Raw genomic sequence first — 24695 nt, 5'->3', positions numbered from 1 at the left:
TGCTCCCGCTGGGACGCGGTGGTGGGAAAGCTTGCATGATGCTAACAGCCAAAATTTAACTTTTTGCACAGTTATTGTAAAGTATTGTGGTTTCTTCTTTGCAGAAGTCATAAGGGGTTAAAACAGGCAGGAGTTTCTGAAAACTGTCAGCAGGTGATTGTCCAACCTGGAGACAGCTGAAAATTAAAATGTTTTTTTTATTTTATTTTTTTAACTCTATAACCTCCCTGCTGCAGGGACACTGAAGCATTACTACAAACATTAACTGATCACCTTCATTACAAAGCTGGAGAGATGTAGAAAAAAACCTCATTCTGGACTTTGTATTCTTGTACAAATATGGCATTTGACACAATTGTAACAGACAGAGACAAGTAGCTACCTCTTTAAATAAACAGGTTTTCTGTATCCAGGTCAGTCATTTAACATTGTTACTCTTTTGAAAGCAAGGGCTTTACCTCTATGGATGCCTGGTGTCAGAGGTGATGAAGGCACTAAGCTGCATTCCTCCTTTCAAACATGTGGTGAGAGCCTCCAGAGGAGGGGCAGTTAACAGGTTTATAATGGGGCAAAGGTCTATCTTGCTCACGTTATTCACCCTGAAGGAAGCTGTGTGTTTTGTCCTAAGCATAACTAAGCAAACAGGCTGAAAATACACATCAGCATGCGGTATGCTTGTAGAACCTGGAAGGGACTGAACTTTGTGTGTTCTCTTTGTTGTGTTGGGGTTTGATTTGTCTCTTTAGACGTTTATATGGACAAAGATTTCATTAGAAGGTTTATATGAGAAGCTGGTGGTTCAATTATGTTACGTTTGTACATTTTGGGTCAGGAATGTTTGATGCCTCAGCTGGAGGCTCATCCATCCATCTGCTTTCAACACCTCCTCAGTTTTTATCAATGACTCTGCTGACAGGCTCAGTGTTGATGCTGTTTCTCAGCTTGATTCATTTAAAAGGATCATGCCTGACAAAGAGTGTAAACAGATGGCAGACATGGAGTGTGATGGTGGAGGCCTTTTGTACGAGTCTGAGCTGGTCATTACATGCAGTACATTTGTCTGCTGACACATGGACCAGCATCACCTGCTTTTACAGCCCACCCTTTCAGTGGGCAGGTAGTGAAAAGAGACGATTGCATTTAAATGATAATAACATTGAACAAAACTTTGCTGTGGGCTGACGTGCTGCAAAGGCATAAAATAAGAGGTTAGAATTTTAAAAGGAGTTCTTTCCGAAAAGTATAGAAACAGACATGGAGATGATCAGAAAACAGATGACTAATCTTTTAATTTTTGACGCAGAAGGCTTCAGTCCTTGATGCACTAAACGGCTGATCAGAAATCCAAATTATCCTTTTTTTGTCTTTGAGTAATATGACTTGGAGAAAAAACTGTTAAATATTGACATGATCCTGCACAATTTAACACAAGATGATGCCTAAAAGCATGCATGTTTAAGAAACACTTCTGTATGCAATTGTCTATGATCATGGTTAATCGCTTTCAAAATAATATTTAACCTTTAAGAAGGAAAGAGATGAGATCCATCTTCTAAATGGCCTTATTTTTCCTGATTTATTGATGCTTCACTGCAGAAGAGAAGAGAAAACAGATTTTTGGCCCACGGCCAGCATCTCATTTCTCAACCAAAAGACAAACTCAACTGGCAGATGAGATCCTGAATGATTGGCATGTGGAGTTTCACTGTGTTAAAGGAGCATTTCTTGTCATTGTCACGTCCTTCTGCGAAACGAACTGCATTCTGGACATATTAGAACAGCAGCTCTCTGTTGCAAGACCATTGGTGTTAAACTGGTCCGCCTGCAGTCCAGACGTTTGGATCTCTAAAACATTTGGTGGTTTTAAGAGTAACTTTAAATAAACAACTAGAATTGTTGACCGACTCAGTTGAGCAAGTCAAGAAATTTAGAAAGACCACAGATGATCTGATACCCAGACAAATCTTTTCTTATGGCAGTTTGCAAAAAACAACTTACAGTAAGTCAGTTAGATGAGAAAGAAGAGTAAGAAGAAGGTCCATTGAGAAACCATGGGAACTGGTTTCAAACAAAGCCAGAGGTTGTTGTTGTAGGAGTGAAGAGTCTGTGGGTTTGAAACGGGACTGTTTTCTCTTGGGGTGCCTGCAAGCAGCTACAGCATACAGTCAGCTGGAGCTCTGCTCCCTCAGGGCTGTTCATCTTAAATAACCTGCCTCCATGCTTCTGCAGCAGTTTGGATTCTACAGTCATGTCCTTTTTACCGCTCTGCCCTTAATGAACCAGCATCAAGTCACTTGCGTATTGACGTCAGAAAGCCAGGAGATCCGTTTTGAGATGCACTGAGGTGTTTAAGTGTTCCTTCCTCTCTCTGAGTGTTATCACTTCCTAAGGTTCACATACAAACATGCATCTTTATATTTTATACTTGAGGGGCCCGTTTGACGTCACACATTCCCCTGAGCTACCTAAACACAAGAGGTCGTGAATCTGCTTCCCAACTTCTTACCACTTGTTGTTACCACTGAGATGTTAACGTGTGTGCTGAGGTTCTTTTGAACATGTGTCAAGGAGTTGAGCAACAGTCTTCTCTGATTTGGGAATAAAAAGTTGTAAACTTCCATAAGTTAAAGGATCTTTGGTTTGTTCATTCTGAAACTTTCCATGGAGCCTGGCAGCAGCTGAGTTCTGGACCTTCTTTTAACCGGATGGACATCAGCACTGTCTGGTCCTGCAGTTTGCTTAGGCTCACTGCATAGACGCAGAGCTGCGATATTAGCAGTGCAGTGAAAGTGTCACCGTCTCTTTGTCTGCTGTTGAGACCTGACCAACTGACTGACAGTTTGATGGTTGGACTGCCATCCTGTTGACTCACTCTGCGGGTTTCTCTCTGATGAGGAGGCGCTGAATGGCTGCTCTGGAACACTTACTACACTTTTGTGCACAACTCGTGTGCACTCAAAGTCATGGCATAACATGAAGAGTGTGTGTCACTGAGAGTGTGTTTGTTCAGATGTTTTCCCACAGACCCTGCGAAGCATGGAGGCATTAAGCCACACCAGACTGTTTAGTCTGTGGAATTCCTCCATGTCTGTGGCTGGACATGTAGACCCAGAAACCTGCATTATTAAATTCTTATAGTTTCTGTCAACATCAATAAACTTTCTGCCAAATAGTTGAATTATTTTTTTGGCAGTGAAAAGAATAATGAACATACCGTTTTATAAAGCTCTACTGATAAGAATTTATTTGAAAACTATAACAAGACCGGATGAGAATTGTGTATAAATATCTTCTAGGCTTTTTGGGACAAGTGGTCATTATTTAAATTATGAGCAGAAGTTATGTCATTTTGTAAGAGAGCAGCTCCAGTTTTAAACAAATATGTACCTGAAGAGCTGACTGTTTATACCAGTTTATGTACAAATGATCTGTAATTTATAGAGAATATAGATCCTTAGCGTAACCCTGAGATTTTTAAATGACTGACATTCCAAATCTGTTGTGTTTAACAAACGAGAAGTTGGAAGCCCAGAAGGAAAAACACATCTCCTTCATTTTACTTAGTTTAGACTTCCTGTTACCTGCTAGTGCTGAAAATGATCCCATTCCTATTTTTCTGTTCCACATATATTTCATCTTTGACTTTGTGATGGTCGTAGATGCCGACAACAAAGTTGCAGCTCTAAACATGGAGTTCCAACTGCAGAATCACAATAGGCCGTCCGTCCATAACATCCCATCAGCCTGCATTCACAACATACTGTCCTTCACATGATGCTCATCTCGGTTCATTCTGTATGTCTGACTCACTGATTTATCTGCTTATGTTTACCAAGAACTACTGGTATGCCTTTTGTCATTTCTTTCTTTTTGATGGTTCCTGTCTCTGTGTTTCCTTGAGAAGTGTGCTGTGTCTTTAGATGTTAATCCACATTTTAATTGCTTTTGGTGAATCTCGATTTATTCTAGGAATTAGGAGCAGGTCAATGAGTTTGTTGTTCTGTAAAAAGTTCATAGTTCTGTTTGTTTTTGTTTTTCTTTTTGATATGTTGATAATGATACTATTCATTTGATTTTTGATATTTCATTCCTTTAATTTGGAACATAAACATATGTTCACTTTTAGTCACAGCCACACCCTGAAGCCTCCATAATTTGATGTTTTCTGTGGAAATGTAAGAAAAGTGACTCAATTGCAGACATCCGAAATTCTTGATCTCACATGATTAACTGAGTGGAAGAAAACTTACAGTTGATTTTAAACAACAAGAACTGTAGCTATTGACTGAAGTGCAATAATTCTGCTTAAAAGGTCTGAAGTGACTTGTGCTCATTGAAATGAATGTTTTGTCCATTTTTTGCAGGCCTGTAACAAGGAGACTGGAGTTCTGGCTGCAGCCAAAGTGATTGAGACGAAATGTGAGGAGGAGCTGGAGGACTACATGGTGGAGATTGACATCCTGGCTAAATGTGACCACCGCTACATCGTCAAGCTGCTCGATGCGTTTTACTATGAGAACAAACTCTGGGTATGTTGATGTTTCATCTGTTTTATAATTTTGCTCCTCTGTGTATGATTCTGAAGCAAATGGGATCTATTGTTTGCAAACGGCCCAATAGTTTAACTATAATAGTTTAACAAGAGGATTATTCATGAAGTTGATCACGAGAACTTTTCTTACTCATTTTTTCTTATATGCAATAACTATTTTGAAAAAATGTCGCATGCTTTAAATAATTCTTGAAAAAGCAGCTGATTGCAAAACTATTCCAATCACTTATCGTTTCATTTTATTTTCATAAGAAAATCTGAAAAGCGTGTGTCCTACTGGTGGAGTTAGCGTACTGTGTTCTTTTATCTTTAGTGTAATTTAGTGATTTTCTTTCATAATAGCCATATTTTTAGAGTAGATGTGTAAGAGTTGTCCTGTCAAAATATTCTCCCACTTTACATGTGGATCTCTGCAGCTCCTCCAGAGTAACCCTAGACCTCTTCTCTGATAAATGCTGTATCCAACTGATGTTTAAATTTTGGTGGGCAGCCATCAGTTGTTAGGTTTGCAGAAATACCGTAGTCTTTTCATTTTCAGATGATTGATTGAAAACTGCTTCGGGAGATTTTCAAAGCCTTGGCTGTTTCTCTGTAACATACCCATACACTAGAGTTCTGTCCTGTCTGCTGGTCCTGATGATTTCAGTGTTCTCTAACAAATCCCTGAGGCCTTCACAAGACAGCCAGATTCATGCTGAGATTAAAAACATAAGTAGACTTTGTTGACTCATTAGGCAACTTCTGAAGGCAACTGGTTGCGCTGGATTTTAACTAGGAGAGTCAGATTACAGGTGCTGAATAATTGCTGCACCATACTTCTAATTTTTGAGTTGTTGATCTTTCACATAAAATCCTGATCTCAAAGGAAGCTGTTCTTTTTGCTGCTCCACCTCACCTTGAGTCCATTTCTGTCTAAACAGAATATGAACAGTTCAAATTCTGATTTGGAGTTGCAGTTCGTCCCCAGGGTAATGTAATGTTTCAGAGATGATCCCACCCTCACCCTGATGTTACTGCAAGAAAGATCAATTTCACTCGAGTGTTTTCGGCTCTTCAGTCTTCCCTCATCTCCACACTCACTTTGAGTCCAGATGAAACCGTTCTTGCAATCCTCCCGCTGGCCAAAGCAAATAATGGTGACCTCATGTTGGAACACAACCTTGCATTATCTGAGGAACTGCATTACAGGGTCAAGTCTAAAGATAGTAATGAACAGAAATTCCTTTTTTGGAGGAACTAAATAAACAAAAACAATATTTTCCCCTAAAGCATTAAACATTTCGCTAAACGCAGTAATGGTGCAATAGGTATTGACAAGTTTTCATAGATGCAACACAAAAAAGGTTGTGTGTGATTCTATATTCAGTGATATTATTATTTGAAGTTTTAAGTAAAATAAATGTTGAGATGCATTCCCATGTGGATGACAGAGTACTCGGGTCTCTGTGTTCACATAATTGATATTAAACTTTCAGCTTATCTCCTTTAATAAAGCTGCATGGTTGATACTGCCCTGCAGTTGCTATATCTCTGTGCCTGAGACGCCATGGAGGCTCATTTCAACCCGACCTTACATCTGCAGCAACGCAGAACACAAAAACCTTTTCAGCTCACACAGCGCCCTATTTTGCAACCCTTATAATTATTTGCACTGTTGCATTATCTCACATAGAAAAACTGAGTGAGAGACAGCTGCTTCTGTGTTTTTAATTCAGATGTTCTGCACATTCTGATGCAGAACATCAGAATGTGGGTCATACAGACCTACATCCATCCTGATGTTGATTGTTGGAGCTGTCAGCAGATGAACCATCATTACATTTAAGATCAAAATTCCCACATGTAAATATGTTCTGTGTTTGGCTGACCTGATTTTCATAATTTATTGTAGTTTATAACTAGAACCGAAGTGGTGGAATTTACAATAGTTTCCTCTTGGAGGCACGTTTACTACACAATAAATGACAGTCATTTTTAAAGGAACTTTGCGAGATGAAACATTTCGCAGCGGATTCACACAGTAATGACAAAGTTGTTTCAAACATACGCTGGAATCATTTCTGAATACTGAAGAAAACAATCAAAAACTTTTAGGTCAACTTTCAAAACCACACAAATGAGACGTGTTTCAATGCTGATCTGGATGTTAGACACGACCTGAGCTGCACCTCTACATACAGCTGCATTGAGTTTTGGTCATAGCTGAAATTCCAGAGTATTGAACGTAAACCCTCCCCATCAGACAGTTTATACTGCTATGTCGGATATACAAACATCCCCTTTTTGTTGCATTGAAACCACACACTTCCTGTGGGTTTGTGTGTCTGCATTAGAGTTACAGCTTTTGCTTCACTGCCTTGTTTCTAAGTTGTTTTCAGATAAAACATGACTTAGCATTGCTAATATAGTAAAAGTCTGACAACTTATTATAATCTGTGAAAATGTTCATTTTGAGTTTGAGGCCTTAGTAACCCTGCAGCTGGGCAGGGTTCACTGCTGGACTTTAATATGGACCCACCCGTTCTGCTTTCCACCTCGTATGAGAAGGTCGAGAGAAAGGAGGAGGAGAAAAATCAGTTTGTTCTACCTCAGGAAACAATTTGATCTTGAAGAAAGCGAAGTGGCGTTCCCCAACAGTGTGAGAAAAATAAGGCCTTTAACATGGTGCTGACATCAGCGAGCGTAGAAGAACGAACAGAGAGAGGAGGAGGATGGCGGTGAAGAGCAGGGCAGAGAAGAGAACAACGGCAGAACCACAAACAAGAGCTCATCAGTTAACTCACTGATGACACCAAAACAAATTCAGTCTTTTGCTGCCTGAGTGAGATTGTTCAGTGTAAACCACATGCTATGTAAAAAGGTCAAAATTACAAAGATGCAGTCTGAAGACAATCAAAACCAAATAACAGTTGTATTAAGCCTCCATCAGCCAACACTGTTAAAATTGTCTCCAGAGTTTTGCTTTAATTTTGAAACTCTAAAGATCTGTCCCTCCTTTGATGTTTTAACAAACTCTAGGATGGAAACAGTTAAGTTTATCTTCCACTAGTGATCATCTTTGTAAATTGTGGTCACTTTTGCCGCAGACCGTTCTCATCTGCTGTAAGATGAAGTCTAACCCTTGTTGCAGTCACTGTTGGTTTCAAGCCTTTTGAGAAATGTTTTAATAGATACTTTTACTATGCAAAAGTTGTCAATACTTTTTTAGAGTCGTGTTAAAAGTTGCTTCCATATAATACGTTACTACAGAAAGAGCTGTTGTACCAAATGCCAATTCTCAAAATTTCAATTGTGATTTGCACTCTGTAGGTCAAAGGTCAGTCTCTGCCCTGAGTGAAGGAGTTAATTAACTTTGTGTATTAGTAATGTTTAGATGGAGGGACTGGGGCCCTGCTTGCCCTCCTGTGGATGCTGCTCTGGTCTGGCATGATGAAGAAAAACCTGAGTCAAACACAAAACCCCTTGGTTTATCACTCTGTGTTCTGACCCCAACCTGAGGTTATGAGATATGGATCTAAGCCAAAAGATTCGTGTCTCAGAATCCCAGATAGAAAAGGCTGAAGTCGGCTCCCTCTGCAGGAAGACTAGGCTCAGTTTCAGATATTCGGTGAGGAGGTCTAAACAGCTTCTTTGTTTTGAAATGAGTCATTACTGAGTCGGTTTGGCATTTGATCAGGATGCTTCCTGGCATCTTTGCGTGGAGGTTTTCTGGGTGCATTTCCAACCAGGAGGCAACACTAAGGCACAACCAGAACCTGCCTGGAAAAGACTGGGGGTTGTAAAATGAGCTGGAGAATGTCATTAGGGAGAGGGATGTCTGGGTTTCCCTCCTGGACCTGCCATCTCCATGACCCAGTCTCCAAAGGTAGAAGAACATGGACTGATGGACTAATGAATAAGAATCACAGACTGCATGTGGGCTGCAGCCAGGCTGGATGCTGATCTCCCCGTTCTGCTCTTCCTTCCCTGTCCAACCATAACCCCATGTGGATCTCGTCACTTTGCCGTTTAGATGCAATGTTAGTAGCTCAGTTTAAATTCTATAAAAACACATTCTGTCTTCCGTCAGGAACAACATCACTAGTCTGACTTAAATGACAGAATTTCCCTGCATGCTTTGCCCCTGGTTTGTCTGTTACTCAAATATTTCCATAATAATTCCCTACTGACTTGTTTAATGCATTAAATAATCAGCTCGTTTTTAAATTCCAAAAATGTTAGACATTTGAGTTTGAGCAAAAAAGTGAGAAGACGTAGGTTTTCAGCAGGATGCATGTTTACCCTTCTACTCAAAAATGCCAAGTTATTTTAAGAGATTCCCAAATTAGAAACATGCATATAAGGAAAACATTAGCTTTTTACCAAATCCTTAAAGTTGGTTTACTTAGCTGCCATGTAAAGAAGAAACAGAGTTATTGAGTGTCTGCAGTGCAATTTGGCACTTTATTTTTTATTTGTGTGATCTTAGAAAGTCTCAGGACAAATTGGTGGATAGTTGGCTCCAGTTTATGCACTTTTAGAAACATTTAGCTCCAGACCTTTTGAGAAGACACGGTTCACTGAACAGTTTCAGCACTGCAGCAAAGGATTACTTTGTTACTGTGGATCTCTGGACTTACTCTGTGCTGTGTTGTCATCTTTTTTTATTCTTGATTGCAAGTTTTAAAGAAGGTCTTTGTTGCTGAATGGCCTTTTATGTTCCTTTCACCTCAGAGAAAATTAGGTGGGAAATCACTGTGAAGCTGTTAAGTGGTGAAATTGTGGACAATACAGAGTCAGCAAAGTCTGCTCTTTCTATTTTACTGCTCTAAATGTCTGTAAGGCTGCAGAGATGCCTTAAAACATAAACAATAAAAACAAAAGAAGAAATGACTTTAGCGGAGCATTAAATTCTACCAACTTTTAGTGTAAATCTAATGACTTGTTGCATGTAGCAGATATCATCAACTAAAAAATGGATCCTGCATATTAATATTTAAGCCCGATTCCTTTACATACAATCTCCCGATTGCTCAACTTTAGGTTTTCCTGTGTGTATCAGAGAAAGATTTAGTTGCTGTTCCACCCACAGTGGGTATGCTTTGGAAGCAGCTTGACCAGTTGGGGCACATTCTTGTCCAGAGAGCAGCACGTCACCCTGAATTCCTCTGGGTGGGGACGACCAAAACAAAAATTATATGTGTAGCAATGTTTCTTCCTGCTACTTGCATTGAAGGAACAGAAGATTTAAAGCTTGGGTGGTATGGCGAGCTAAGAATTTAAATATTTTCTACCACAGTTGTTCTCATGCTTTTTATAACTTTGATTGTGTCACACTCTTTCACTTCCTCACAAACACAAAAGGTTTAAAGGATAGGTCCATTGGTACAGCATCTTAATGACACAATGTAAATATTAATTTCATTTCATTTACAAGTTGACACTTCAGAATTTGAGGTTGAGAGAAAAAAACACGTCAAACTTTAGAGGTAACTGGAATCCAGAAAAAGTCCTTCTTTCCTAGTTCACCATCATTCATCTCATTACAGTTCACACATTTCACCCTGTGAATAAATAATATCAAAACTTCCTCTGAAGTTCCACTGAAGGTGGTTCAAGATGAAATGATGGGAATCCAAAGAGACTCATTAGACTGGAACTTTCACATACATTTATACATTATTATTATTATTATTTTATTATTTACAAAAACATTTAGTAATTCACCTTTTTTGTAATGCATAGGAGCTTTTTTTAAAGCATATGTATCTTAGTGTAGTTTGTCAGATAAAAAGCATTTCTACCAGTTGCTTTGTTTGACTACCTGTAAATTAGTTTTTGGACATGACCAGTGTGAACAGCGATGTTTCTGGGTCCAGTATCTGGTTTTGGTGTATCTCTGCGTACTTTTTGTTGCTTTTATTAGGCTTGGCTGAAACTCCACTCCTTGTGCCACAGTGATGCTTTGACAGTGTTGCCATAGCAGGTAGGGACACTGTAATTGTGTGAGGATGAGATAACATCACAGGTATGTTCCATATTTACCTAGGCTTGATCTCTGGACACTGGAAATCAAAGTATCAGTTATATTCTATACTTGAACACCAACCGGTACATATATAATATACTTTGCAAAAACAATATTAGTTTGTTTGCTTGTTGCTTTTTGGTTAAAACATGAGCTTCTTATAAAAACCTTCAACACATACTTCACTCTAAATGCAACACTACAGCTGTAAAATTAATCTAAAGTGTTTCATAATTTATATTTTGTCCCTAAATAACATTTCTAAAGCACATTTGAAAAAAAAAAAAAAAAAAAAAAAACTACTACTAAGCTTAGCATAAAATGAAAAAAAAAAGAATTAAAACAAATGAAATCAATGTAGAATTGAAATGAAACAAAAAGGAAACTTGAATTAAAGCAGTGAAGAAGCATAACACCATTATATATCGGTCATAAAATACAATTCAAACTACACTGAAGCAAAAGCCGCATGAAATGCTGGAGGAGGTCCTACAAACAGGCCTGAACTAATTCATGTCTGCTTTTGTATTAAACTTTAATTCCCTGGTTGAGTGTCCTGACATATTTTCAAAATGTAAACACTTTTCCTGGGATGATCCCATAGATGGGTCACCTCAGAGGTGTCTGGATTTCCCTCCTGGTCCAGTTTCCTCTGTCACTCAGTCACAGGCAAATGAAAATGCTTGACTCAAATTTTCCTATTAGTTTTGCTGTATGAAATCTGTTTGCATGCATTTATTCAAAGTTTATCTCTTCCCTCACAGATCATGATTGAATTCTGCGCTGGAGGTGCTGTGGATGCTAACATGCTTGGTAAACTCTGTTCTTTTTCTCACCTGTGCTGATCTCTCAGTAGAAATGTTTTATTGTAGCTACTCTTCATGTTTATCCCTGTAATAATAATGTTTAAATTAATTTCTGGCTCTGCATAGCTCAACACAGTCAGACTTATTGGGGGTCCTTGAGTGTGGGAAACCCCCTCTGCCTGTTTTCGTTGGATAATTCCCCTCCTAATAACCCAGTGTGCAGCTCTGTGAGGCTAACCAAACACAGACAAAGCAGAATAAAGTCTGTGGGCCTCCATGTCCTTATGTGTGACGTCTTTATTGTTTTTTTTCTAATCTGGCATTACTTATCCAGCAACGCCATCTGATCTGAAATCACAGGTTTACCTTGTGATGTTTTCTCCCATGGTAGTCGCACAGTAGCTCAGTCCTCAAGACTTAGTTTAATCATGATACTTCGCAGGCTACACACACACTTTGAAGGTCTCCCTGCAGGTCTAAAAGCTGCTTCATTTTATTTTTACTTCTGGTCTTTGCTCTATAGTGAAGCTGTGTATCTCTTCTCCTTTGCCATTTGTCAGAGTTGGATCGTGGACTAACTGAGCCACAGATCAGGGTGGTCTGTCGGCAGATGTTAGAGGCTCTAAACTACCTCCACCATATGAAGATCATCCACAGAGACCTGAAGGCTGGAAACGTCCTCCTCACCCTCGAAGGGGATATCAAACTGGGTAAGGGTTCGATCGTTACTCCTTTCAATGTTAGTTTGATCATTTGAGTAATACTAGAAATCAATGTCTTTGTCACTGTTTTGCCAAGTGCCAACTTGCACTGCAAGCAAATTGTTGGTATATTTTGTACATTTTGTCATGTTACAACCTCAAACTTATCAGACATTTTTATAACAGACCAGCACAAATTAGGCTAAGGTGTACTTTTAAAGAAACTAAAAGTATTGGCCATTCTTTTTTGGAAAAAGCTCAAGCTTCGTCAGATTGAATGGAGGATGTCTGTGAACATCATCCCCAACATCTCCATGGTGGAGATGGTGTAATCAGGGATGATGTGCAATGTCAGTTTCCCACCATACAGGGCAGGAAGTTCAGATTTGCTTACACCTCATTTGTCTGCACATTTGTCTTGTTCTGCATGGCTTCTGGCAAACGGCACATCACATAAATAAAGCTCAGATTTGTGGAGTGCCACACTGTTACAATTCTCCCACCTGAGCTGTGGATCCCTGCAGCTCCTTCAGAGTTATCCGGGCCTCTCGGCTGCTTCTTTGTTCATATTATGTTGTTATTCCATCAGATAAAAATCCTAATGAAATACATTGAAGTTTGTAACATGGCAAAGATGTCAAAAGTTTATTTTGATATTAATAGTTTATTTAGAAAAATATTCTATTTTTGCTGTATTTTATGCTGAACACTTGCAAAGTTACACAAGTGTGACAGGAATTCCTACAGAAACCCCAAATTCTTGCTACACAAGGACTATTCAGATTCCCACCCTCCACACACACACACACACACACACACACACACACACACACACACACACACACACACACACAGAGCTGCAGTCCCTGCACCCCTACTGCAGCACTGCCAGCAAATCATAAGTGAGCATTGTGTGGGAAAACTGCATTCTGAGAATGTTGCATTTTTTCCTATATTGACTCTTTGAAGAGTTCTTCACATTCTCCACATCGCGCAGCAGAGGTTGTTGACCCAAACCAAAGGCCAGTGTGTTTTGGATTAAAACATGATTTTCCAGAAAAGAACAAAATGCTGCATCAAAAAGCTGTACGAGTTCAGGAGGTCAGCATTTGCATCAAACTTCACAACAGAAATATTTGTTGTTTTAAAAACCAGGATTTATTTTTGCAGGGCTGAGTGAAGACATGGAGCTGTGAGGGCTGCTAATGCAAGTCATTTCCTTGTTGAACCAGCTTTAGTATAGGTTTTGTTTTGATTTTTTAAAATCTTACCAGTGAATCATTTTGTCAGTCATGCTGGTCTCACTGAGCCGGACTCAGTGCCCAACATTCCTCCCCAGTGCAGCCACAGTTAGAGTTAATCACTGGGAGTTGCCTCTTCAGGCTCATTATGTCATGACATGGACTCATTTACAGTCTCCATACTTATCTAACTACATGTTAATTCAAACAAGCCAGCAATTAAGAGTGTCTGAGGTCAGCTGAGTGCATCAAAATGTTCCAGTGAAGCACAACATTAAACTTCTGCAGCAGATCTCAAGGTTTTAAATGGCTTTGGTAAAAGTCTTCATCAGTAATTGATTTGCATATATAGTTACTTACAAAAACATTTATATCTGTTGAAACTATTCATGTTTTGTAACAACCACCATCTTTGTTGGATTTGGTTGAGATTTTATTTGATAGTTTATGAAGGATTGCATGTCGGAGTCGTGTTTACATCAATCAATCCCTGTGATATGAATGTCTATCACATAATAAATATATTTTCTCTATTTTAAAAATGAAAAGAGCACATCCAGCAGTTATGACAGTAGTATTTTTGATCTATGAAACAGTGTGAAAAGCAGCACTTCAGAATATTATTTTGGCAGGAAGGTCCATGGCTCTAAACTGCAGTGTGTAAAATGCAGTGAGCCTTTTCAGTCCCAATAATAGAACATGTAAGTAATTAAAGGAGAAACCCTGTTGTGCAGACTCTAAAGGCCTCTGCCAAACATTTCTGCTCTCTGACTGTGCCACATTCTTGTGAATAAACTCAAAAATGGAGGAAAAGCAGTAATAATCAGAGAACATAGTAGCCCTGTAATCTTAGGGTTTTCCAGGGAATTGGGGTGGCTTTGTGTGGAAAACAGACTATAAATTCAATCATTTGGCTTTTCTCTCTCCTCCAAGGATTTCATGACAGCTTTAGATTTACTATCCGTCTGTAGCTATGCTCACTTGTTCCTTCATTCTTCTCTTTTTGCAGCGGATTTTGGCGTCTCTGCAAAAAATACAAAAACATTACAGAGGAGAGATTCCTTCATTGGGACGCCATACTGGTAAGACACTCGACATCTTAACAGGGCAGGAAAACTCTGAATATCAAATATCATTTGAGAAGCTTGTGTGCTCTTGTTTCATACGTTATGTTAAATGCTTTGCAAACGTGTTACACCTTAGTTCTAACATCATTCCACAAATCCCTAAGAAAGATGTTCAAGAGAAATTCTTTAATCTTGGAAGTATAAGCATACATTTCACCATTTCTTAAAAAAATATTTGAAAAGAATTACTGGCACTAAAATTATAACACCTCAAAAAAATTCCTTTGAAATGCAACTGATGATTTAATCTTTTAATTTCATCGAAGTGACTAAGACATTTGTGTTTATAGTCCAGATGTGTGTTGATGTTCTTGAAGTGACAGCTTCTCTCCATCCAAATTTTAAACGACCAGCTCATAAAATTCAGGGTTCATCTGGCAACCAGCAACAACAAAACAGAAAACAATTATAGTAAATCTCATTGATTTACATTTTTGGGTTTATTATCCTCATTAAAACCTGTTTGATCATTTTGTTCCTCTCTGTATGTATTGAAAAGTGTGTTGCATTGTAATTACACAGTGCATGCAAATGTTTGAGCTACACATTAAAGGAAAGAAAGCATAAGTAAATAGTTTGACTGATCTGAAATCAGTCAAGATAGATGAAATAAAACATGCTTACATTTTAGCACTTCTTTAACATTAATTGTAAAAACAATCATCTCAGCAGTTCTCTGAGCTGCTGCTTTCCTCTGCTGTCGTTCTCTGTTTGAGAACCAGGATCAGTTTCTGCATGAACCTTGTTCTACAGTGTGATCCTCTAAGTGGATATTTGTTGCAGCTGTTAATCAGTGACTAGTGCAGGTTATGATTCATTGATGGCGGCTGATAAGAGAACCAACGCGGTTCATATTTAGACGTAGTTGGAAATTCATGTTGTACTGTTGGTTCTGTTATAAACTGAAATGATAGTTTTGGTTCCTACTTTGTCTAAGAAGAGAAACATTTCACTCTTATTTACTTTGTTCTCTGTCATAAAAGCCACAGATTATTCACTTATAAATGAAGTTTAATCAAATCTGCTGCTCGGTTGCAGAATTGCTTCTTTTTTTGCCAAGTAGAATTATGTTTTTAGATGTTCCTGCGCTATGAAAGGAAACCAGTGATGAATGTTTGATTTGCTTGCTCCAGGATGGCTCCAGAGGTGGTGATGTGTGAGACGATGAAGGACGCTCCTTACGACTACAAGGCCGACATCTGGTCTCTTGGAATCACGTTGATTGAGCTCGCACAAATCGAACCCCCTCACCATGAGCTCAACCCAATGAGGGTCCTGCTGAAGGTCGCCAAGTCAGAACCCCCAACCCTGGACCAGCCTAGTAAATGGTAATGATGGCAAATGTGGAAAGTCTGAATATAAAACCCCTAAATTGTTTTAATCTACCAGTGTAAAGTAAGTAAACAGCCTGGAGCAGGAAACAGAAATATATGTGATTGTATTTATTACAGTAAAGAGCTTCCTGCTTGTTTTTATTTGGAAATGTCTGAAATCTCCACCTACAGTCTCTTTATGAAAGTACAACAACAAGAGAGGCGGGGCTTAAGCACATGCCAAGCCGTATCTATCCCTATCAGTTCTACGAGTCTTAATGTTCTATTGTAGCTAAATTTATTGTGGTTATCAGTGACGAGATGCTGAGTCATCATGCTTAGTGGATATCTGTGAAGGGATGATTCGCTTGGATCAACATCATGCATCTTCTGCATATTTTTATTGTGTTGCAACCACCTTTCTTCTGCCATCTACCTCCCCTCTTCTTACTAACTGAAGCTGCTTTTATGTATTTGCTCCAGGTCGAGGAACTTTAATGACTTCTTGAGGAAAGCGTTGGATAAGAACCCAGAGTGTCGCCCCAGTGCAGCACAGCTGTTGGAGGTAAGGAGCAATAAAGTGTGCAAAGTTACAATCTAGTAGAGATTATGCAAGGTTGCACTTACCGTAAGCACATGTCATAACTTTACCCTTGTTCTTTTCTTATCCTGGTTGGACAGAGTCAAGTTGAGTAATATAAATGAAAATGATCCAAATATACATGAATAAACTGATGACTGATTCTATTTTTCTGACTGAACAAAGATACACTAATTAAATGTTGCATTGATAAAGAAAATCTGTTTTTAGGGCATCTGTTTATCAGTGGTGCCAACAAATATGTCTGCTTAAAAAGAGAGTATTAATACTATTTATGTGCTAAAAATGGTTTTACTAATTTTAAGATTAAATCTTCACAAAATAAATTACTTGTAGTGACTGGCAACTCAAATAAATGTGCCTATATTGAAAATGGTTTTTCTTTGAAACAAACTCAGATTCTCTCTGTTAGTCAAAGTTCCTGTTTTCAAAATTGTAAGCAGAGAAAATCGGAGAAACAGAGAGATGGGTGTGGATTGAAGGAGGAGCAGCATCTGTTGAGATTCGTTCCCCTCCCCAGCTGTACCCCACAGCTGAGGAGGGGCATGCCAGCTATTTACAGTCCCTCTCTGAGCCAGCAGTAGGGCAGGACCACCTTCTGTACGTCAATTAGTGGGAGGAAGAGATGAAAAATCCAAGACACAGGCCCGATGGGAATTCTGTCTGTTCTCCTGCAAGGGGAAAGAGACAGGCGTGGTGCAGCTCTTTGGTCCGCTGCTGGAAGTTTTAGATGTTTATCATGCCTGCTGCTCCCAACGCTGCTAGATGCTTACATGGTGAAGGTGGTGTTGTCCGGTGATGTCACTTCATTGGGAATTACCGTAGTTTAAGACAAGTTTTAGGTTTCATTCTCCAGTTCAGGTATCTACATCTTTCATAAACAGAAGAGATTTGGAGTGATTTCACGTTAATTGGGATGAATCATAGATAACAGTGTCTGTTATCTATGATACAGCACTCCAGACTCTTTATGTAGTTTCTTTCTACATAAAGAAACTACATTATGAAACAAAGGAAAGGCTTCAAGTCAGCATCATGAAGCTTTTCATGGGGAATGGGAATTAATCATCAGTTTAACTCTGGTCTTGTTTTATCTATCCCACATGTTTTCCTGTGAGGAATGTATGCAAAACATCATGAAACATTATCCGTCACTTTGACTGTGTGGCTGGCTGCAGACCATCTGGGTGACTAGTATTCCCTACGATGCAAGCAGCTTCTCCTCCCTCAGAGTTTCTCATTTTATGTAGCGTGCATATTTTTTTAATGTGTCTAGATTTTATTGTAAATACAACAGTCCCTAAAGATTATGCAGAGTAGTAAGAAATGAAGCAGTTTACTCCGACAGAAACTCCAGACTTTTTTCTTTTTACTTTAGGTAAATTAAAGGCAGGAAAGTTTTCTTTACGTGGGCTAAAATAACAATTTTCCTGACCCCAATCTAAAGCTGATTATAACCTTAAACCAGAACCTAGCCGAGCCACCCTGCAAAAACCAGAGGAGTGACCTCTTGCTACTAGAAACTCTGTTTTTTTCCTGAATAATTCAAAGGGAGCTGCATGCATGTAACCCACTGGACCATATTGTTCATGTCTGATCTTTTCACGCCATGCATGTCAAATCTCCATCCGCTTCGAGTCTGGCACCGTGAAAATGACAAGATGGAAAGTAAATTATACTGCAGTGTTTTAAAAAAGAAAACATGGCTAGTCTTGGCCTAGCCGTCCTGCATGACTTTATTATTAAAAGTTAAAGAATTTTTCTTTATTAATAGTAGGGCTGAAACGATTCCTCGAATGATTCGAGTACCTCGATTACTAAAATTCCTCGAGGAAAATTTACCTGCCTCGAAGCTTCGTTAATTTATGTTTTATTAGTTAGCGCACCGTGTTCCGGCCGGGACTTCATTTGCGTTGCGCGGAGCTCTCACTTCCGCCTCTGAGTTGTTGACAAAAGCTAAGTCTCAGCGGCATAAAGTCCAATCTTCAAGATTGGCCCGTGGGGATTTTATTGATTGATGATAATGCCCGACTTTTTATCGTTTTTGGGGAACCAATATGCATCCTTAAAATGACTGGGGGAATGCCTGGAGTACGGCAGCATTTCTCCTCCGGGGCTGCTGGTTGAAAGCGAACGGCGGGAAGAGCGCTGAGGTGAGCGGATAGACTGAACAGGGCGGGCGGCTGAGTAGCTGATGCTTACCGTGTAAATGTAGCTTTACCGACGAACCGCACAATAAATTTCATATCCCGGTCTGAAGAAACGGGTGGCGGAGCGCATCGTACATGGCTGGTAGATGAGTTTCTGAGTGTGACCAGTGAAGGTGTCGCAAATATCCCGTATTGCTTCCCCCCGTGTTCGTCCCCCGGTCTAACGGTTCGTCAGTCCGCTGGTCTATTTCCTCCCCTCCACCCCATGTTCGTTCATTCGCCCTCTCCTCCCACTCCAGGCGGCATTTCCCGTATTTTCAAACCCAAAGCGTGACAGGTTAGGTGGCATGAAGATGAATACATAAACTAAAAGCTGGATTGTAGACATTTTTTATAAGCATATTTGTGAGCCTGCCTCTTTGTTATTAAATTCAATATAATTTCAGATTTTTCTATAACTTTTCTTCTGGTTAACTTAGAAAGTGAGCTATTATTGTTACAGGTTAGTTTTCTAAACTACAAAAAAAGCAACTGTTAGGGATGCTCAAATATGAAAAATTGGACTGATATTGATATCTGATAGTAACACCGGTATTATGCCAGATTTACCAATATTTCATTTTATAATTTTTTTTTAATCCGATTACTCGATTAATCGTAAGAATAATCGATAGATTACTCGATTACTAAAATATTCGTTTACAACAGCCCTAATTAATAGTTTTTAGTCATCATGTAGTGGCAGACAACTGGTAGAAACATTTATTTTACAGATTGACAGTAGTTATAAACCTGGAAACGGCCTGGTGGAGGGTGTTCAGTGGCAGACTGCATGTTTACAGTGAGGAACATGAACTTGTTGTTTTAGACTAAAGTTTTCTGGAAGACGGTGACAGAATCACAGATAGACTAACAGCAGGTATTAGTTAGAAACACTGATTGTTTGAAGATGATCAGAATGAATTCCATAACCTGCTATTAAATTCAAATATTGCTAGTATTTAGTTCTGTAGATTATTAGGACGTTAAACTTGGTCTGTTTTAAAGTTTGGACAAGGCTCTCCCATCGTGAAGGTCTTTTTGTCCTGACATGAGGAACCTGCTCCAGAAGAAATGAGTCTTGGATGCATAAAATCTGCTTTAGGTTAAACAACAGTTTATTGCTCATAAAGATAATCTTCCTGAGTGTGTTGAAAGCATTTATATTGCATAACCAAGCTGTATAAAATAAGAAAGATTGCATGTCATTTTCACCTACTTACATTTTGTTCAGCCACTTGGTTTAAGCAGCAGCAGCTTTAGGCCTTCATGGATGTGGATGTGTTTCATGGATGGATCGACACTCAGTGTGTGAGCTGGCCATTAGACAGGAGCTGACTGCTGTTTGTCATTTGAGCCGAAGCCCAATGCACTTCTTGAGGACAAAGCCTGCACATAAACAAGTGTGACAGCGCACAGCAAGCGCAAGAACACCAAGCGTCTACACACTGCATGGTCCAGCACCGCCTGCAGCCTTTCCCCCCTTTGTCAGCTGTTCCAATTAAATTACACTCAAGTGCAAAGTCACTGAATAATGAATGACCCACGTTTTATTCCCGCAGCATTTTCCTTTCTAATTTAACTTTTTATCTTCTTTGCACTGCCACTAAGTGTTGTTTTGTTCTGAACAATAGTATTGTGATGCTGCTGTTGCAGCATCACAATAAAACTCACAGGGTGAAAAGCTTTTCACCTGCAGAGAGTTTTCTGTTGCTTTGCCTGGTATCTGCTGGCTGTCTCTTCCTTTAGCAGTGACATCCTATTAAAAGTATTTTTCTATTCATTTTATTCTTTGTTCAATTTTTTTGTTGTGTTTTCAGTTAAATAAGCGTTGAATTTTAATTATCACATGATAAACTCAAAGAATGAACTTATTTCTCAAAACAGATTCTATATTTTTGAAACAGTGAGAAAATAAAAGATTTAATCTAATTTACAGAATTTATTTTAAATCTAGCTAAGTCTTCCAGGATGCACCAGAATCACTACCAAGTAAAGACAAGTAAAGTTTTACCTTTTCTGATTTTAGTTAGTTAGATTTCAGTATTAATTATGCATAATTAAGCTATAACATAAAGTATGGTATATATGAGTATCATACAGTGCCCTATAAAACATGCCTTAAAATCAACATGCATGATCTCAGGTTGAATAACTTTGAAAAACTAATTTGAATGAAGTCACACAATATGGGGATTAAATCTAATTCACAAATTCTGATAATATTTTATTATTTCTACTTTACATTTTTTTTAGTTTGATCAATCTACACAATAATCTTTAGTTAGTAATTCATGGATCCCTGGGGGATTATGATGCAACATTTCTGTTTACCACTCTTCAAAGTGACTCAGACCTCTGAACATGTCAGGTGGTGTCAGGTCGATAGAAGTATGTTGATCTTCAAAAGTTAGAAAATGAATAAAAGAAAATTCTTAAACCAGTCTAATGTATTAAACTCATCTGAATTAACCAGTCAGTTTTCTCAACAAGAAGAAATTATGTGGAAAACTTCAAATAGGAGCTGACTGCTGTTTACTAAATTACTTTTAATGTAAAATATTTTTGTGCATACAGCATGAGTTATTACTCTGACACTATTTATTAGAAAATTATTGTTCAACTCAATAAATATGTTTACTTAAAAGACTTGGGACCTAAAAGGAAAAGCATTAAATGGAAAAATTGTCCCAGTGGATGTTATTTGAGAGTATTTCCATGGATAACTCGTCCAGCTTCCTCCAGGAAAACTGTCCTGTTTGTTTTGGTGACTGGGAGCCTTGTGAGTTCTGTCACTTTGAACTGGCGTTAACAATTACAGCATAAGTGTGCTTGTTTGTTAGAAATGCCTTCAATCAATAATCACTTTAAAGAGCTCGTCATTGCTCTCTGTCCACAGCACCCTTTTGTGAAGACGGTGACCTCCAACCGTCCACTGATAGAGCTGGTGGCCGAGGCCAAAGCTGAGGTCATGGAGGAAATCGAAGACAATAGAGAGGAAGGAGAGGAGGACGACGCAATGGATCTCATTGAGGTACCATTCTTCTGTTCTGTCATTTCACTGTTTGCCAGTTTTTTATTTCCAAAACAAGAAGTGAGGAGTGTTTCCTCGAAGGTAAAAAACATTTATCCAATAGGGTATAAATGAGATTTAGGTAAAATTTTCTGCAACAACACAGCTATTGTTTTGTCTCCATGCTGACATTTAGGCTTATGCTGACACAAAGTGAACATGCTTACTTGCACATTTCCCCCAAAAAGCCCAGAAGTTATGCTTCAGACCTGCTTGTTGTTTTACTTTACTGGTTATCCCATTTAAGCAACATTTTCCTTCCGGTAAATACAGTCCCTGCGTTGATGTGTTTAGTTTGGTTTTGCTGAGACCGTTCACAGATCCACAGAGGACACAAGATTAGAAAGTTAGAGTACGAGAGGGCAGTCAGCACAAACAAAGGAACAGAAGCCGGAATACTGGCATTCCCTCACACCCAAATGTGTTTAAATATAGGTGCCTGCTTTTAACCTTGCTTCTGTATGGAAAATGTTGTTGTCCCACCACTCCAGATGAAGTAAATTTATGTAAGAGTTCTCATTGTTTTGATGCCATACTGACCTTTAAATAAACCAGTTTCCAGGCCTCTAAAGAGTCCATTGGCCAGTTTGTCTCCAGGGAACAAATGTTTTCCTTTTTTAGATGTTTTGCACCACTAAAGTTAGACGCTTATAAAAGTTGTTTTGCGTTATGATTGCTTCTGACTTCACACAGGGGTTTAGCGGTTCTCATCTTTGTGTCAAATAGGATTATCTCAATGTTAATGTGTTGAATCTTAGAAAAACTAACAATTAGAGACACATGACTGAGTCTACCAATGTCAGTCTTAATTGATTCTCCATTATATTAAAAGTTTCAAGCATTGAAAATATTTGTTTCAGAAAAAGAAACGATGCCTGCGTGTACTTCCTTTAGAAAATGGATAACCTTTGACTATTTTAGATTTCCAAAAACGGTGCCAACATTTCCATCTCCATGTTCCATGATGGATAAGGTGAAAGGTCAAAAGGAAAAACTTGGCCACTCGGCTGCACTCTGCTGTCTTCTGGATTTCTGCTCATTCTCCGCCTCCTGTTTTAAAAGTAGCTGCTTAGATAAACGCAGACAGAAAATAGTTTGAAATGGTGCCTCAAATGTTTAATCATCTCTGTGAAACTTAAAAAGCCGTCTTCCTTCTATACCGACTTCCACCCTGAAGATGGGTTTTGGTTATCTGAACTGTTTTTGGTTTCTTGTGGTGAATCGACTGACTGGGGGAAAAGTTAGAATTTTGATCAGGACATTTTGAGGAAAAAAAACCACCTGATTCTGGCTATTTACTGATTTCTCACTGCATCTCTGCAAATAACATAATAAATATTTATTGTACCGCTGATCTTCTCTTTAAGCAAGAACAGAAAAAAAAAAAACATGTTGTTTATTTTTTACCAAAGGATTGAAATTTAGCCAATCATTTATACCATATTTCACTCAGAGCTGGAAAGTTTTGCCAAATTACAAAAACACAGGAGAGTCATAACTTGACCCTACAAACATGAAGATATTTTGTGAATCTAGATTAAATAATTTAATACATAGTAATAGGTATTACTAAAATGCTTAGTCAAAATACTCACTGATATATAATTACCTTGAATTTCAAATGACGTTCATTTTAATTTATAATCTGCTTCATGCAAAACAAAGGAGGTGATTATCTAGAGCCACATCTTGGGTAACAATTACTGTAGGAACTCTTTTCCAGTTAGTGCTTTCAGGAGAGATTAGATGACCATCTCTGTCGCAGGTAAAGTGAGCATGAAGGAAGAAGGCCAGCATTCCTTTTAGCCAAAGCTTCAGTTGAATTGACTAGACGTAGGAAGTATGAATAACTTCATCCATTAGCATTTGGACTAGAAGCAAAGGTTGAAAACATTAACATTTAGGAACTTAAATCCTAAAAAAACAAGAATGATTCGTATCACGGATGCATAACAATGCCTCTCTGTTTCCTGCAGCCACCAGAAAAGGAGCCATGCCAGACGAGTCAGACCAGTTTGGATGAAGATCAGTCGGCGGACACTCCAAGCCCCACCACACCCTCACCTGTACCTTTACCCAGGAGACTGGCTCGGCCCGCCACGACAGCAGAGGAGCACCGAGCCGCAGTGCCTGTCCCCTTGCCACGCTTCGCCGTCTCTCACAAAGATCCAGAGGAGGTGGGGGGCCGGCTGGCTGATGAGGTACTGGAGTCTGAGAAAGCTGAGAGCGAGGCCTCAACAAAGACCTCCAGCTCAGACTCTGGCATTGAGGATGGAAAGATTACCCCCACAATGGAGGAGGAGAAGGTGCTCAGCTAAATCCGTTTCATTTCCTGTAGTTTGTTCAAGCAGTTTAAGACGAAGTTTGTATTAATAACTACTGTTAATCCCCCAGGCGGCTTTAGAGACACCAGAGAATGAACGGCCACCCCTGTCTGAGATGACTACAGAAAAACTTGACAGTATGATCAACCGGGACATACCAAGGGTCCATATATCTGAGGGAGAGATGACCGGCAGCAGAGACTCACCCACTCCAAGCTCGAGTCCCAACATGACTCCTGGGTCCACTCCCACACCATCCTTTGCAGCTTCCCTGGTACCACAGCCTCACGATGCCCTGAACGACACAATAAGCAAAGGAATGGCAGATCGTCTGTCGATAGGAAGGAACATGGAGCCGTCCTCGCCGCAAGCCAACGGAAGGAATCACAAACGAAACTCGTTAACGGGCAGCCTGGGATCGGACAGCATGTCGGTTAAACAGGAGAACTTCAACATAACTGCAAGGGTCAGTAAAACTTAAAACATAACACAATCATATGTTTAACATGCATCTTATCTGGAAAACAACTTCTATTAGCAAGATTGTCTGCATCACTAAAAATCAATTCCAAAACCAGCCGGTTTCTCAGAGAACCTCTTAGTTTTAGAGAAGATGAGAAAAACTGTAGATATAATGGTAATAGATTCAATGAAACACAACCTGTTTTAGAGCTGTGTGTTTACTCTGACCTGTATTTAGGAGTCAAAGGTTTACAGAGGGATCTCAGTGCCTCTGTAGGAAAACTCCACCTTGGAAAAAC

General features: G+C 39.1%; 1 protein-coding gene across 1 annotated transcript in view; it reads left to right on the top strand.

Annotated features, from left to right (window-relative positions):
• The window catches only part of stk10 (serine/threonine kinase 10), a 41545-nt gene that overhangs the window by 9677 nt on the left and 7173 nt on the right, over positions 1 to 24695 (top strand). Inside the window, exons 2-10 of the mRNA XM_015010896.2 lie at positions 4365 to 4529; positions 11324 to 11372; positions 11926 to 12075; positions 14317 to 14389; positions 15568 to 15762; positions 16231 to 16312; positions 21437 to 21571; positions 23587 to 23916; positions 24005 to 24400. Coding sequence (XP_014866382.2) covers positions 4365 to 4529; positions 11324 to 11372; positions 11926 to 12075; positions 14317 to 14389; positions 15568 to 15762; positions 16231 to 16312; positions 21437 to 21571; positions 23587 to 23916; positions 24005 to 24400 — 1575 coding nt within the window. The remainder of the gene's footprint in view (positions 1 to 4364; positions 4530 to 11323; positions 11373 to 11925; positions 12076 to 14316; positions 14390 to 15567; positions 15763 to 16230; positions 16313 to 21436; positions 21572 to 23586; positions 23917 to 24004; positions 24401 to 24695) is intronic.

The sequence above is a fragment of the Poecilia mexicana genome, unplaced genomic scaffold (genome assembly GCF_051168715.1).
Source record: "Poecilia mexicana isolate PSO_F unplaced genomic scaffold, ASM5116871v1 scaffold_14, whole genome shotgun sequence".
In the NCBI taxonomy this organism is placed as follows: Eukaryota; Metazoa; Chordata; class Actinopteri; order Cyprinodontiformes; family Poeciliidae; genus Poecilia; species Poecilia mexicana.
Note: the sequence above shows the minus strand (reverse complement) of the source record. Positions and strands in the feature narration are given on the sequence as shown.